The sequence below is a fragment of the Nesoenas mayeri genome, assembly GCF_963082525.1.
Source record: "Nesoenas mayeri genome assembly, chromosome: 5".
Taxonomy (NCBI): domain Eukaryota; kingdom Metazoa; phylum Chordata; class Aves; order Columbiformes; family Columbidae; genus Nesoenas; species Nesoenas mayeri.
The window spans coordinates 2948002-2965343 of record NC_137548.1 but is presented as its reverse complement, the minus strand read 5'-3'; the positions used below and the strand labels follow the sequence as shown (position 1 = coordinate 2965343).

The following is a 17342-nucleotide window of genomic DNA, read 5'->3' as shown; positions in this document are numbered from 1 at the left end:
GATCCACTAGCAACAGTGGTGATACCCATAGGATGGGATTTGCTGGTTCAGGGCGGCACCTCCAAGTGTTGTCATTACTTAGAAGAATGAATCCTGCCTACAATTGCTAACCTAAAGATACGTAAATCCTTTCAGTTTAAGGTCAGTCTGCTCATGTAACAAAGAGTGACTTGTAAGACAACTAATCATGAACTACAGACACTTCTGACCTTGTGGCTTTAGACCTTTTGAAGCAGCACAATTAGTTGAGTTTTAGTTCAGTAGATCTCTCAAGACCGTTGGATAAAGTATCCTTTAGCTGAACATTGCTCATTATACACTAAAATGATTATATAGTGCAATATGCAAATGTGTAACCCATTGGCTCTTTAGGACTGCCCTGAATAGTGCTAAGATTTTGTATATAGTGCCTTTTACTTTTCTCTCTGGCCTGCTGGCTTTATTCCAGCTTCCAGCCTTGCGCAACTCTGTAATTAACAATATCTCATCTCCGTGTGCTAAATTTGGCTCATTTGTATGCACACTGGGTAAAAAAACCCTATTTTTAGGACAACGGAAGTGCCAACAGCCCATTCTTCATAGATGGCTCCTGTCAGCCCTCATGCTTCTCCCACAGCTGCACAAACGCATCCTCCTCCCAGGCAGGGGAAATCCAAACCCCACATTACCAGCAGCGCTGTTATTTGTACAGGCCATGGGGAGCAGCACCAGCAAGGCACAACTGTCAGGAACCTGCTGAAAAGGCAATAAATAAAGTGGTTTTATTCTTGGTACAGTGGCACATAAGCTAGAGCTGAAGCCACTGTTGTCATAACCTTGCTGAAGTCAGAGTTACATCAGAGCCTTTGTTTTCGGTTGCAGAAACCTTCACTGACGAGGGATGTTTCTAGCTTTAGATATTTCCTATTAATGCTTGCAAACATTTTTTCCTCCTTAGGTGATTCCAGAAACCATCATTTGTTGGGTTTCGCACACAAGAGGAATGCCTTGCTGTGCCTTGAGCTGTGCAAGTCTCATTAGAAGGTGACAGAATCACTCAATTTCAAACTAAATTCAAACTGGGGATTAAAAACAAAAACTACCCCCAAAACCAACCAAACAAACCCCACAAAACTAAAAAGGAGGTTGCAGGACAAAACCTGGAGTTGTCATTTTCTCTGTCTTTTCCCTTCCCAGCCTCCCTCACACCAGCCTCAGAGGACAACGGTGTCTGGTACCCAACAGTGCAGGGTCTGAATGTCTAGCAGCATCTCATGGGTGCCAAGAATATTATGATTAACGAGTGGGCAGCACTAATTGGTTTGCAGTGGTGAGCCCACTCTTTGCATGACTTCAGGGAGACACAGTGTGCCAAGAGCTCTCCTGTACAAGCACTGAGCAAAAGCTCCTGCAAGCTGAGTGGTGTAGATCTAGAACTTACCTCCATGAAGGAAAGCAGAACACTATGGAGCATGATGATGCTGATTTGGAAAGCTTGGACTCACACACCACTCAGCAAAACTCTACTTTTCAAGAAGTTGTGGCTGGCCAAAACACAGCAGAAGACTCATGTTCTGCTTTGATCTCTACAACAGCCCCACAGACACCAAACGAGGCACCTAAGAGCCATCATGATGTTGTCTCTTGGGGCAACATTTTTGGTCAAAGCTACCCCTTTTCTCCCATCTACAGGTCTTGTTATGCAACAGATCAACGGGATTTTTAAGTGTTAAATTACAGATTCCAAAAGGCTGGAGTGAGCAAGCTACAGGAGCAGTTGTATTAATTTGTGCCCCTGTTATAACTCTGTGGTATGAAATGAGGAATGATGTGAGTGCTGCAGGGATGCTGCACCAGGGTGAGAAGAATAACACCCACTTCACAGGTGGACCACACACCTGAGGAGGTGATTTCTTTTCCTCCTGTGTGTCCTGGAGCCACTTGCAGGGAAAGAGGGAGCAGGGATAGACTGAAGTGTCTTGTCCACCGTGCACCCCATATCTTATCTTCATCTACTTCACACCCCTACGGCAGCACTGGGCCTTGGTCACCCATGTTTTCATAGAGGATGGGAAGCAGGAGTGTAAATAATGACAGGATTATGGCCAGAGCTCTATGACTACCTTCTCCTGCCAGAAAAGGAGGAAGAAGCATTAAGAAGTCTCTGCCAAATGTTCTCTTCCAATGAGGTTTATTTTCCGCATTGCTTTTCCAACCACATCCGACCGCCAAGGCAGGAAGGCCTTCCTAGGACAACTCTTCTATTATTAATCTGTTGCTTTCACGTGATCGGTAACAACATCACTGTCCCACGTCTCCAAAATGCTGCCAAAAACAATTGCTTGTGACAGCTTGGAAAGAGACAGCTGGTAGGAACGTAGACAGGCTCTCATCATGCAGATGGCTTTCTGGGCATGGTGTACTGTGGTGGGTGAAGATACCCAAGCAAGTAGTGGGTGCAGAAGCTCTAAAAAGATCATCAGGCTAAACCCCTCAAACTGATGAGTTCAGCTAAGCCCAGCTGTGGTCACTGAGAACCCCTCTAGGGTATTTGCAGACTGTGCTGCATGAGCATAGTCTTAAAATGTTTTGTATTGGAAGGCAAGCCAAATCAAAGCACGGCCTGTCATGGGAATTATCAGCCTCTGGCCGATTGCACAGAGTCAAGGAAAGGGGCAATTGGAAAGAACACATCCCTTGGGTGGGATCCTACCACACAAAGCAAGTTTCAAGAGAAGAAAAAGTATATAGAATCACAGAATGGTTTGGCTAAAGATCACCTAGTTCCAACACCTTCCACTAGACCAGGTTGCTCAAAGCCCCATCCATCCTGGGTTTGGACACTTCAGGGATGGGACACCCACAGCTCCTCCAGGAAAGTTGTTCCACTGTCTCACTACCCTCATAAGTGAATAATTTCTCTCATGCATCTAATCTAAACCCACCATCTTCCAGTGTAAAACCATCACCCCTTGTGCTATCATTACATGATCTTGTAAAAAAATACAGGTTTATGGAGGTCACAGCATAACCTCCGTTCCTTCTTGCTGAAGATATAATTAACTTCAGCAGAATTTCACTGTTGCTAAATATTGCATTTAAACACCATACAGTTTATCATGACCTGTAATGCTTTACTCTTTACTCTTCTTGCCAAAGCTCAAGTCCTGCACAGGGCTCGCTGACCTTGCAAAGACAGTACAAGGAGAGATTCTGATCCTGATCATCACCTACTTCCCCCCAAATGTGAGGGGATTCACACTTGCTTCTTTGGTCCTGGCTCATTGCCTGTCACAGGGGATCTGAGGCACTGAAAAGCTTTTGGAGACAAAACAGAAAGGTAAAAGATATTCCAGCAGGGTCCGCAGGTCTGCTTCTGTATTAAGATCAGAAACAATCATTCCTAAGAGTCATGTTTCCAGCAGCATCCACCACAAAATTGCTTTCATACTGAGCCAGGGTGGAGAGTCAGTTATAGCAACACAAGGCTATTTTAAAACAAGAAAAAAAGAGAATGCTGTAAAATACACAGTATGGTCTATAGCAAGTTTGCTCCCTAGTTGGCTGCAGGACATCTCTCCCAACCTGAAATATGCAGTTGCTGAACTAACCAGTATAAAAATCAAGATGAGGAAGAGGTGATTTCAAGTGAGGGCATTCAAATCAGTCCAGATTTAATGACTACGACCTGTAATTAGACAGGGCAGAACAAGACTGATGAAGGCAGACAGTTTACTTCTCTCAACAAAACTCCATTTTCAAATGGAAAAGGGCTGTTGGTACAGTACTTTCTGCCAATCACAAAAAAATAAGCTCCAGCAGAGATGTTAATTCCATTTTATCTGACAAAAAGCTGTTTACTTCTCTTCAGAAGTATCCAATTCAACCACGCTGCCTTGAAAAGGAGCAACTAACAACTCAAGACTTAGGAAAACATTTGATTTCAGTTTCATCATCCAAACCCAGCACGGATCCATTGCAGATGACATAGATTAAGGGGTGGATCTGTTATTGTGAGCAACAGTCTCCAGGGTACCGAGGTTTCAGCTCAAGTTCTATCAGACACCAGAAGGAAAGATGACTGCAAACCTACCCCAATCACTTCTAAGAAAGAAGCATGAGCACTGACAAGTCCTTCATCTCCCTCCCGCACCCTCCACCATCCTCTGCCAAGGGTAATGCTTCTCTCCAGGGTATTTTTGTGGAGAAGTTCAGGACAACACTGCTGGTCTGTCTTTAGAATCACAGAACAGTTTGGGTTGAAGGGCCCTTCCCAGCTCCCCCAGTGCCCCCCCTGCCATGAGCAGGGACATCTTCACCAGCTCAGGTTGCTCAGAGCCCCGTCCAGCCTGGCCTGGGATGTCTCCAGGGATGGTTCAGCCACCACCTCTCTGGCCAACCTGGGCCAGGCTCTCACCACCCTCAGGGACAACAATTTCTTCCTCATGTTGAGCCAAAATCCCCCCTCTTCCAGTTTAAAATCACCACATCCTTGCACCCGTGGGGTCTGAAGTGTTGACGCCAGCCAGGAGGAAACATATCATGAGCTCTCCCCACATTTAAAGAGAACTTGTCATTAAAAATATAAGCTTATGACTCTTCCCAGAAAATGAGTTAAGCCAGTGCTCTAGTCACTGCCTCCTGTGCCACTGACAAGAGGGACAGCATCCCAGCCGCCCTGGGTACGACACAGAAACTGGAGAGCTAAACCAGTTCACAGGGTGGTTTGCTCTGGTTCCAATGCCCAAAGCTCCCCAGAAAAGCCCCTATCGCCAAACACCAACTCCAGCCATCCACAGCTCCCGAAGAAAACGCTTCTCACAAAGCCTTCAAAATAAGCTGCCACATACCTGCTTATCTGCATCCACCTCCCCAGGGCCCTGAGGGTGAGCTGCTTAATCCCCAGATTAAAACAAACACAAACTCATTAAAAACTCTCACCCACACAGTGCCATTACCTTTCAATAGCAACAGTAGGGGTCTTCTGCCGGTTTTTGTTTAAGCTTGAAGATAAGCATGGGAAAGCTACAACATTAAAATGATATTTAAGTAAACTCTAATTTTTTGGACAAAAGAAAAGTCAGATATGGTTAAAGATTCAAGTATAGCCCGGCCAGAGCAGGACCAACAGTGGGTCAGATTAGGAAATGTCACCTAACCTGCTGGAGGCAGAAGACCAGGGCCAGAATATCACAAAGGACAAAGTTACTTAAAGAAGTTTCATTCCTCTCCCAAAAAACATCATCTTTGATCAAATACTTTCAGAAAAAGAAATAAAGTGTGGTTTTAATGCAGAATTCTATCACACTTTCTACATTTTTGTGCTACAAAGGAGGAGAATTGGGGATGAACTACCATCTACTGTGAAGAACATGGAGGTCAACCTGAACCAGAGGGACAGCAGCTCCCATTTCAGTCACAGCGATAAACTGGGAGGAAAACAAAAGTATGTATAAACAATATTTAATAATTAATCCATTTTGCACGTGCTTTGTTTTGCACCTTCTGCTCCTCGCCAATTCAGCTGATATCTAAAGAGCTGGTGAGGAATTATAGTATCAGGCACATTAACCATGCTGGGTTAGGTGCCGGTCTTATTTACACCCCTACAAACCTCATCTACATTTCCAATGAGGTTACAGAGATTTAACAAGGCAGGTCTTAATCCAGGGTCCAAATAGCAGTCCCAGTCAGAGCCCTGATTTCCAGCAAACACACTGTTCATATCCAAAAAAATAAGACAGGTCCTTGTACTGTGACACAGCTTAGAAGATAAATGTAAGGAAAATTTGAAGAGTCTATGTACATGGCTACAAGTTCTGAAGTATTTTCTGAAAAGAAAGGCAACCACTGCCTTCACTTCTGAAGTGACATGCAGCTTAGATTATTGTATACAAGAAGAACAAGATGCAAGGCAAATAGGTATAGAAAAAAGAAGAGGACTAGGAGACCTCTTCTCACTGAAATTAGTTAAGATTCAGTTTCCTTGGAAAGGTGAACTTGAGTACACAGTCAGCAAACAGCAATAGGAGCTGTTTAAACCCAAAGACAAGTGAATACTGTAAAATTACCATGAGGTTCATAGAATCCCAGAATGTCAGGGGCTGGAAGGGACCTGGAAAGCTCATCCAGTGCAATCCCCCCATGGAGCAGGAACACCCAGATGAGGTTACACAGGAAGGTGTCCAGGCGGGTTGGAATGTCTGCACAGAAGGAGACTCCACAACCCCCCTGGGCAGCCTGGGCCAGGCTCTGCCACCCTCATGCCCAACAAGTTGCTTCTCCTCTTTCAGTGGAACCTCCTGTGTTCCAGTTTGAACCCATTGCCCCTTGTCCTATCACTGGTTGTCACCGAGAAGAGCCTGGCTCCATCCTCCTGACACTCACCCTTTCCATATTGATCCCCATGAATGAGTCCCCCCTCAGTGTCCTCTTGTCCAGCTCCAGAGCCCCAGCTCCCTCAGCCTTTCCTCACACGGGAGATGCTCCACTCCCTGCAGCATCTTGGTGGCTGCGCTGGACTCTCTCCAGCAGTTCCCTGTCCTGCTGGAACTGAGGGGCCACAACTGGACACAAGATTCCAGGTGTGGTCTCCCCAGGGCAGAGCAGAGGGGCAGGAGAACCTCTCTGACCTACTGACCACCCCCTTCTAATCCACCCCAGGTACCATTGGCTTCCTGGCCACAAGGGCCCAGTGCTGGCTCATGGTCACCCTGCTGTCCACCAGGATGCTGTCCACCAGAAAGTCTAACCCACCCCGATTAACCAGGAACAGATCACCTTCAAGAGCTATATGGTTAAGATGATCTCCCTCTAGAGCAGCTGAGTTTAAGTTGTCTATTTTCACAGTTATGGACTGTTCCTGACACCACACAACAGGTAGAGCATCCCCTGCTTTCCTAAAAGCTTTAAGCACTCTCCATGACAGCTAAACCGTGCAACCAGCTCACTCCCAACAAAGCCTTGAAGCAAGCCTAGATGACTGGAACCAGCCTTAGGTTGATGGACTGTTGCAGAGCAGGTTTGGATTTTAAGGTATGTGGTACATGAAAAATAGGATAGACACATCAGAATCACCAATGTATAATACTCTTCCTTGTTCTCTTCAAAGCACCTATAAGAGAGCAGCAAGAGCCATATTTGTTCCTCTCTCCATCTCAAAATCACAAGTGGACAGTCTCTAAATCCCAAATTAACGCTGCAATGGGCCAAGCTGGAGTTCACTGAGCTGCAAGGAGTGGGCATCATTCATCTTCCAATGTTTTCCTGAAGAGCTTTGATGCATCCAGGGTAGCATACGGGGGGGGTCTAACTGCTGAAGGGCTTCTCTGGACTTGTGGGTTGATCACAAGTACCTCAAGAGGCATCTGTCACTGCTGCATCTGGGCAGCCTTAGAAAGTAACACAGCAACATCTGCCCTACATGTCAGAGGAGGCTGGTCCTTGCAGGGTTTGATGAACACCAAGACATCTTCCCATTCTCCATTCCATGTGCTTTTCTTCACAATCACCACCACCCTCGAGCCCTTTCAGGGAGACCTTGCTGTCCAGGCAGGATGGTGGCACACAAGAAAACCAAGCTACGAGTGTGCGTTGACAGACACCGACCCACCCTCACCAACAGCCACAGGCAACAGTGCTGTAAGCTTGTCACATTGAACTGGCTTGTCACCCAGGCTGTGACAGGCAAGCCATCACTCCTGGCACCAGCCTACTTCTGTACTAACTGCTGGTTTGGGATTAGCACACAATGATGACATGACCTTCAAGGAACTCACGGAAAGCGAGCTAACCTACCTTCTGCTTGTCCTCAGAGCATCCCTGGATCACATCCTGTACAGAACCATGACAGGAGCTGATCAGATCACAGAATCATTTTGACTGGAAGAGACCCTCAAGATCAAACCCAACTGTTAACCCAACACTGGCAATAACCCACATCTCTGAGAACCTCATCTGCACATCTTTTAAACCCCTCCAGGGATGGTGACTCCACCACTGCCCTGGGCAGCCTGTTCCAGTGTCCAACAACTCTTTCCATTAAGATATTTTTCTCAATATTCAATCTAAACCTCCCCCAGTACAACTTGAGGACCAGCCAAGGGCACCGGCTGCTGCTGTTCTCTGCCCACCAGCTCTCAGCTAAATACTGCACAGATCTCACAGAGGAAGGAACATGGCAACCTGGTTGGAAAGTTATACCAGCCAAATGCCACCATGGTCATGGAGTGCAACCAACTCCACCCATAGGCACCACGGTGGACATTATAGCAAAGGAGTCCAGTCCAAATGCATTATGGTTTCTTTTCAAAATGCATTGGGAGGCTCACACAGTGGTCCCAAGTATTTAATCTGAATTAGATTATATCATTTGGACTCTAGACATCCTACAGAGAAAGCTGCAGTGTTTAACTTGCTAGGAAGATACACATTTTGGGCACAGGGACAAAATACATAATTAAGTCTCTCAGAGAAGTAAGCCTCATCCTCTGCCGTGTCCTCTCCTCATATCCTATAATCCCTTTATAGGATTTCTCCAGCTAGGAAGGGCAAGTAGAACCAGTCTCACCACAGAGTCAAGAGAATATTTGCTACCCAGTTAATCTCTCCACAGTCTAGTAAAGAGGAAGATAAACCCACCTTGAGACATAGTCAAAGCACCTCATGTTTGTCTGTGCAATTTAGTTTTTAAAATAGTTTTGCATCCAAGCCAGGTAGGGGAATGTACTGATGCAATTTACTGCAGGCAGTTGGGCACAGATGGGCCCCAAGAAACCAAGCTAGCTGAACAGCAGGGGTTTATATTTAATGATGAGCCAGGCCCTCAGCAAGACAAGTCAGGATGCCCCATGGAAGGCACTGGAGACCAGCCAAGCTCACTCAGCTCCTTGCACTTCTTCCACCAGTGAGCAATGCACAGCCTCCCCACAGAGAGCCAAGATCCCTCATTAGGGACACAAGCATATGTCTGCAACAGCAGCAATGTCTGATCTTCCATCGATGCTGGTGAGGCTGCACCTCAAATCCTGTGTTAGTTTTGGGCCACCCACAGGAAAGCCCTTGAGGTGCTGGAGCGAGTTGAGAGAAGGGAACGGAGCTGGTGAGGGGCTGGAGCACAAGTGTGATGGAGCGGCTGAGGGACCTGGGGGGTTCAGCTGGAGAACAGGAGCTGAGGGGAGACCTTCTGATCTCTGACCTGCCTGAAAGGAGCTTGGAGCCAGGGGGAGGTGTTGGTCTCTCCTCCCAAGTGAGAAGCAATAGAACAAGAGGAAATAGCCTCAAGTTGCACCAGGGAGGTTTAGATTAGTTATTAGGAAAAATTTCTTCATGGAAAGGGTTGTGAAGCACTGGAACAGGCTGCCCAGGGCAGTGCTGGAGTCACCATCCCTGGAGGGGTTTAAAAGATGTGCAGATGAGGTTCTTCAGGACATGGTTCAGTGCCTGAGTTCCATTAATGGTTATAGACTTGATCTTGAGGATCTCTTCCAACCAAAATGGTTCTATGATTCTGTCCTCAAAGAGCTTGAGCTCCCCCCCAGGCTGGAGCTTAGTAGATCTTAATGGGAAATCACCCCCAAACAGCTTGTATCTGGCACCATCTAGATATTCTGAGTGCAAGCACTAGGAACTGTAACTTGGAGGGAAACAGAAACCAAGCTTCCAAATGCTACTTCACCATGAGGATATGGTACCCCCAATTGCCATTATACAGAGGAAAAGATATTAGAAAGCAGCTTTGCAGCTCAAAACCTCCTTTGGTGCTTAATTGGGGCATAGGCTTTCTGCCTGGGGATGCTGCTGCCCAAGTGGTATTTGTCCCATTTTATAAGAAGCAGATTGGTGATGCCCAACACCAGGGAAAATCCTGGCTCACTGCACTAAGGTCTCAGTTGATCAGAAGAGATTTAGACCACAAAAGCTGCGCCTGTTGTCAAAAACACAGAGCACACCAGTGAGCATTATATCCCTTGGATGACAGGCACCTGCAGAGCCAGACCCCAGAGCCAAGAAACCCACAGCCTTCTGGTTGAGTCATCATCATCATCTACAAAAGCTGGTCCTAGTTACAGCCTGCATTTCCCCTTAGAGCTCAGAGCATGTTCAAGAACAGGGAGAACAGACCTGTTGTCGCATAAGAAAGCTCAAGTAGAACCCAAGAAAGTTGCAGCAGTCCTCGGTCATGTTTTTTTTAAATGCCTATCCAGAAATTCTCATTAAATACAGGGAGATCAGTGCTCATCTGAACCAGAAATCCCTCTTATCTCCCTGTGCAGACAACTAGGCTCCTAAAGGAGATCCCAGAGGGCTCAGAAACACTTCAGCCTCCTGAATCATCCTGCTCTTGCTAAGCAGGGACCTTATTTCTCAGCCTCAAAGATCAGGTTTACCCCACATGTGCCCTTCTTCCCCTGCTGCCACTCACCCATCATCAGCACCACATCCTTGCATTGCCAGATACATGCAGGATTCACCCTGACAAGGGGCAAGAGCTGTAGCTGGAGGACCAGAGAGCTCATGGCAGGATTCAAAGCCAGCAGCAAGACAAGAGGACAGGAGCTGCAGCACCTTGCACATGCAGCGGTGAGAGCTCCCAGCTTCTGCTGCCCTCTAAACTCAACAGGAGGGCACGTTATTGCTTCATGCAGAGAAAAGATGCTGATTAGCTGTTGTCTATGGCACCCTACCTCTCATCAGAAGAAAAATACCATCTGGCATGCCACCCCTGGAGGGCTGCCAACCTTTGCAGTAAAATACAAATGCAAGAGAAGGTCAAGAGAAAGGAAGGGGAGCAAAACAGTCAGAAAGATTAATCCCTGCCAGGTGGTGTCAGTCCAGAGCCCGGAGTACAAAACTGGATAGATGAGCAAGCAGAGTTTAAGTAGGAGAAAGAACAAGAAGCAAAAGTGAAACAATTCTCTGCAGGGAAGTCATGGATGAGCTGAAGAGATATCAGATCTGAGCTGCAAACCAAGCCCAAGTAGGATTTACTGCAACTAAACCTCTCTTTGATGGGTGGTCGCCCAAGTAGAATTTGCATCACTGGGCTTCAACTGCCTGAAGACAGAGCACAGACTCCAAAACCAGCAGTGGGAAAAAGGAGTTTAAGAGAAGGAAGCCCAGTTGGTGACACAAGGTTGGAGGAGCAGCAATGAGAGAATCACAGAATGGACTGGGTTGGAAAAGACCTCAGAGATCATCCAGTCCAACCCTTGGTCCAACTCCAGTCCGTTTACTAGATCATGGCACTAAGTGCCATGTCCAATCTCAGTTTAAAAACCTCCAGGGCTGGTGAGTCCAGCACCTCCCTGGGCAGCCATTCCAATGCCTGACCACTCTCTGCACAGAATTGCTTTCTTATCTCCAGCCTCAGTTTCCCCTGGCAGAGTTGAAGCCCATGGCCCCTTGTCCTATTGCTGATGCCTGGGAGAAGAGCGCAATCCCCCCCTGGCTAGAACTGCCCTTCAGGCAGTTCTAGAGAGTGCTGAGCTCAGCTCTGAGCCTCCTCTTCTCCAGACTAAACAAGCCCAGCTCCCTCAGCTTAGCAGGTAGCATTGAGTTGGGAGACAGTCTCAAAGGGATGCATCCCTTGCCTCTCCCAGTGTCACACAGGGAGTGTAAATAGGGCATCACTTGTCCTGGCAATGTTTCTGTAGCCACCTCACACAGGACATCATCCTGCATTGCATGCAGTGAGGATTTCAGCAGTCTGAGCATGTCCCCATGTCACCTGGTACAGGGGCTCTGCAATCAATGCACACATCAGCAGTTACAGGTGCAGAGCTGGACTCTACTGCTCCCTCTCCAAGGGAGAACACCATCCCTCCCACCACAGCCACTTGAATTTCAAGCATCCTCCATTGACACTGGTCACTTCTTGCTTCCTGTGCCTCCTGGAAGGGGACAGGTCGATCAACAATTTTATTAACAAAAACTATGCACACAGCTGTGTGCCAAAGAGCCAGATTGGGGAGCTCAGTGTCAAGGCAAGCGTGCCACTCCACACAAAACTGCCCTTTTCTTAGCCTTGGGATCAGCGGTACCTTCTGACTCCAGGCGGTCCAGCCCATAGGTCACAGCCGTGCTGATCCTCCTGACGGATGGAAGAGCTGTCCTCCTGACAGAAGGTGCCATTGGTGCTGGAGTTACCAGGACCACAGTTCTGCTGGATGGCTCCTCTGTCTGTCCAGACTGGGCAGCAGACAACTCACCAGCAACTGGAACAGCCTCCTCACTGGTGACCAGGACGTCTGTTTGATCTACAGAAGAGAGAAAGCAGCAGTTTGGCACAATATAAAACCCCCACCATTTAAGAACAAACTCCTCAATGAAAGCTTCACTCAGAGCAGAAGTTAAACTCTCGCCTCTTTCAAGACGTGCAAGTGACTCCGTTCTAATGAAAGCTGCTCCTCCAGGAGAACTAGCACAGGAGGTTCCCCTTAATGAGAACTCAGCCAGGTTTTACTTCCACTGCTTTGAGGTCTGCTAGTCACCACCCCATAGCACTGAGACCCCGGTTGAGATCTGAACTGAGCAAGAAATCTAATTGTTTATTACACAGATTAAAAATTAGTTGAATTTATAATTAAATCCCAGAAGCTAATTAGATGAAAACGCCAGAAGAGCCTTTTCTCCTCTACAAAGGGAGTTTAAGAGATACAACGCAAATAGTTTTTCTTCTTTTGCTGCCCTGCAATATAAATGTTATCAGAAAAGCTGCTCAGCAGTAGTTTCATCACAGTGATACCTTCTACTATAGAAACACACAAGCTCAAAGTCAGCTTTGTGCTAAGGAAACCCTTGATATACTCCCATCAAGAAGACATGTTCCTAAACATACCTGCCAAGGTGACATGAAGCCAGCAACTAGATGAACATGACTGCTGTATGAGCTACATCAACCCAATATGAACTCACCATCCCTCAATGGAAGGTCTCACACCCAAACGCTCACTGGACTCTTGCAAGAGGGCATCTACCCCCCCACCACTGCTCCCACCCTACCCTGATGAAATGTTTTCATCCTTCAGACTGATTATCAGGAATCTGTGACCACCTTTGGCTCCAGAAGTAAAAGCTCTCCCTCCATAAAGAGAAACTGGGCTAAATGCCTAAGGCCAAAAGTCAGCTTGCTAGCGAGGACAGATGTGGAGGTTTTGTGGTGATTTTTAATCTCTACTCCATTGTTATTTTGGGAAAAACAAACAAAACCACACATTCTGCCATATTTTAATGTGGTGGATCCGGTGGCACAGGCAGAAAGCGGTGGCAGCCTGTACTAGGCTAGAATAATAAATCACTTAGAATGTGAATGCTGTTTGTTGAGACTTCAGTGTCCAAGCATTGATTTTTGGTTTCAGATGTACCATCTCGTGTGGAAATAAGTCTCCAGTCCTTGAAGCAGATCCTTACCTTCTACTTCTGGAGTGTTCACTGCAGAGGAAGTACCAATTGTCACCAACATCTGGGTGGCACTAGGAGCAGCTGGCATCTGGCTGTCCTCCCCACTGTCCTCCTGGGGGAGGCTTGTGGCTCCTGTCCCCTGGGTAGCACCAGGCACCAGTGTCACCACTGACAAAGCAGCATCGAGCTCCTGGGCAGCTGTTGTCACCTCCCAAGTGACACCTGCAGCAAGAACATGTGTCAGTACCAACTCACAGCAATAGGACATTGAAGGAATACAACTCTGTGCATCAGGGTTTCCAGAGCCACAGCGCACACAGCAGAAAGATGTGGCAATATTCATAACAAATTAAAACAGCAGAATTAGTCCTCATTTTCTCAGTTGCCCCTTGGGGACATGTGCACCCACTGGGGAGCAACACCAAGTGAGTACAGCCCTGCAGAACCATGGTGTGAGATACGATTTGGAACACGTGAGGCTACCAGGGCAATGTGTTTAGTGGGCAGCTCTCATGGCTTTGAGATTTCAGCTTTGTAGAAGGGTTTATTTTTGTTGTGCAAGTCTTATTGATAGTGTTGTTTCCCCAACATCTGGGAAACAGCAAAGAGGGAACCTGCTGACAAGTCAAGTGCTTATAAATTAATCTAGAAATTAATCAGCCAGGTTTCAGCACCAGCATGCAATTAGCTTTCCTTTAACAGCAAAAGCTAGATCCTTCAGAGGCAGTGAGGAGTTAAAGACTAAAGGTGCCCAGCAATTAAAATAAAGTCCTAAACCTCATGTTCCTCAGCCTAAGAATGTATCATTGCCCAAGACCTGATCAGACTCCCTTTAGCATTTCCCCTACATTTTAAACACTGAGTAGAAACATTGTCATTGGGCTGAAGATGTCACCTCCACAGGTAAATACAGCACAAGGTGACACCGTCAGCTGTCTGGGAGGAAGGTTTGTCTGCTGGTAACAGGCTTGGCACCAACACTGGGCAGTCAGAGCCTGACCACGGCTTCTCTGCAGCAGGGGACAACACCAGGAGCTTCTGTCATGGAGCTCTGGACAGATCTGATCCGAGCATCCTCATAAATCACGAAAGACACCAGTTACCCACAGCCCACCAGTACAGCCCAGTTATTACTGGATTTAGGAAGCATTTACAGCCACCCATTGTCCCTGCATCTTCCACACTGACTGCAAGTGTCCACAGCTGGTAGTTGAGAGATAATGATCCCAGATGCTAATTAATTTACCCCCCCTGGAATTATCCCCCCCCTCCATTTCACAGGGCTTCCAAGTGAGCTTGTGCAAAGACCACCTCTTTGGGTCCTTGCACTTGCCATGTCAAAGAGTCACTGTAGCCATGTCCTCCTTGAAACCAAGCACTTAATCAGTTGCTCAGTCTGGGCTCCCTCCCTTGTCACAGGAGAGTCACACTGGAGGAAAACTTACATCTCTGGTTGAGGTGAGATTCCTACAACCAGACTACATCTGTCTCAGCTGCTACACGAACACCAAAGCTGAAGCCCCTGCTTTGGTAGGACACTGCACACATAGAGCATCACTAAGTTTTGTCAGAGACTTGGCACTAGCTGATGAAAAGACTCCAATTCACCACAGACACCCCCATACCCAAGCACCCACTTCGCCCCCAGGCTTTGCTGACACAGCCTTTCCAGTCTCAGTCCTCCTGTTTCCTATTGCGGCCACTATCTCTCAGCTTGAAGAACAGAAGGTGCAGCTCACCACAGTTGCTTCACATAACATCCAGGACCAGGTACCGCCCAGACTGCACCTACCTGTACACAGGGACATCGTGTGTAGGAACAGCCAAGGCTGGGCACTACTTTACGGATACTAATTAACTGTTTAGGCTGTTACCTCGGCACAAAGGTCCATACCCTTCCTGGGAGGGCAAAGGGGTGTCCCACCTTTGCTGCAAGTATCAAGATCACACCTTTCTCCACTTTATCCCCCTGAATGTAAGCACAGGTTTCAAAAGCATCTCTCCTAAACCTACACTTGTGCATGCAACAGGCAAGTTTTACCTTTCCATGAGCTTTCCAGAGTAGGAGAGAGATCAGACTGTGTATCTGTCACCACAGCAGCCTCCGGCTGGGACAGCAGGATGCTTTTCCCCTCCTCTGCTGTGACTGTGTTTATGTTTTCCAGCGAGTTGAGATGAGCCACATCCACACCCGTCAGGTTTGCAGTGTGGAGAGCATCACTGCTGCCCGTGGAAGCTGCCGACACCTCCTCCCCTCGCACCAGCTCTGTGCAGTTGGTCTCCTCAGCGAGCTCGGGAGTTGGTGGAGGAGACACTGGGGATGGCAGCACTCCTGCTGCCTCCTCTTCCTCCCCCCCAGCTCCCTGCAGGCTCTGGGATGGTTCTGTTGCTCTCTGGCTCCCTGTTACCTCCTCATGAGATGTGACTTGACTTACGTCCCTTAGTTTTGTGTCATCCCAGTCAGTTGGCATGGTGTCCGTAGGGCGGATGGTGACAGCGCCAGCTGTGACAGGCAGATCTTGTTCGACACCTGTCCCAGCTTCCAAGTGGAGGGAGACCTCGGTTGCCGTGAAGGGACGTGTCACAGCCATGGACGCCCATACAGCCAGGGACTTCAGAGGGCTCCCTGTGCGAGCTCTGGGCGTTCCCACCTCAGAGGTCACACTGGGAGCCGGGGGAGTTGGGATGACATGGTGGTCACTCGCTGTTTCCCCGCTGGGAGAACCGGGGAGCAGCGTGGGCCAGGGTGCAGCTGAGGGGTGCGAGCTGGTCTGTGCCTCCTCCTCAGCTGGCCCAGAAAGGGGGGGTGCTGAGAGGCCAGCAGAGCTGGGCTCAACTTCACCACCACCCTCCGTGGTGGTCTCACCAGTGGGGCCGCTGACAGACTCCTCCTGGACAGAAGGAGTCAGCGTGGTCACAGCTGTGGTCAGCATGGCCTTGAACGCAGCATCCTCATCCAGCTCCGATTTTGTGGGATCAAACTCCTCTCCACCTGTGGCAGCCACAGCAGAGGTGTGAGCACCCAGGCTCTGGCTGCTTGGGATGATGTGGCTTGGGCTTACGGGCAGCATTTCTCCTCCTGCAGTGAAAGCTTCAGTGAAGGGCATCTCAGAGGGCTTTGCTGACACTCCACATGGCTCTTCAGATGCAGTCTGCTCAGAAGGGTCCAGGTTATTTTGCAAGCTCAGCATGCTTGTTCTTTCATCTTCTAGCCCATTCCCTGCCCAGGGGCCATGCTCGACCTTTGTCATGTCCCTCTCCTCCAGTGGCTGAGATGCCAGGCATGGTGGGCTGGAGGACAAGAGCAGGATGCTGCAGGCGACCACACAGATGTTAAATCCTGTTGATCTACTCATAGCGGAGAAGAGATGAGCCCAGAAGCCTGCAAGGCTGTCAAGTCCAGAGTATAAGACCTAGGAAGGGAAAAAGGAACCAGGTTACACATAATCAACCACCCATTGACCCAGGACCTTAAATAATTGAGTGACAAGTTCCATGCATGCTGGTCTATGGCAATTTCTGAGCAGATCCTATATGCACAACCCAAGCAATGGATCCCTCCTTCTATTTGATTGTTCCTAACCTACCCAATGTGAAGTTTCATCCCAGACCAACCCAAACCTTGAACTGAAGCTCAAGACAGACCATGCCAAGCTCTCATCCCAGTGGCAAAGTGCTATGGTCTACCCAGTAGGCATCAGACTTGCAAGCATCTGAGGAGGATCAGCCTGTTGGTCATTTACAAAGTCCAGGACTGATGCTTGTCAGGGCCATACTGAAGTCTCAGGCCTGTTATGGCAAGTCCTGTTCTGTGCATTGACACAGAAGGAAACCAAGGAACTTGCACAGAGGACAAGGTGAGTCTGTTGGGCACAACATAGGACCAGAGCCAAAACAGAAGGCTTGAGGGCTGCATTAGTATCACATATCCTGTATGGGCTCCTTGGCCCACCAGAGAAAAG

At 48.0% G+C, this 17342-nt stretch overlaps 1 protein-coding gene across 1 annotated transcript in view; it reads right to left on the bottom strand.

The window, feature by feature from the left end:
* ARMH4 (armadillo like helical domain containing 4) overlaps positions 1-16736 on the bottom strand; it is a gene marked incomplete at both ends in the record, with an annotated part of 68268 nt that extends 51532 nt beyond the window's left edge. The window contains 3 exons of the mRNA XM_080344833.1: positions 12021-12236; positions 13390-13602; positions 15422-16736. Of these exons, the coding sequence (XP_080200959.1) occupies positions 12021-12236; positions 13390-13602; positions 15422-16736 (1744 nt within the window). The remainder of the gene's footprint in view (positions 1-12020; positions 12237-13389; positions 13603-15421) is intronic.
* Between the last annotated feature and the right edge of the window lie 606 nt (positions 16737-17342).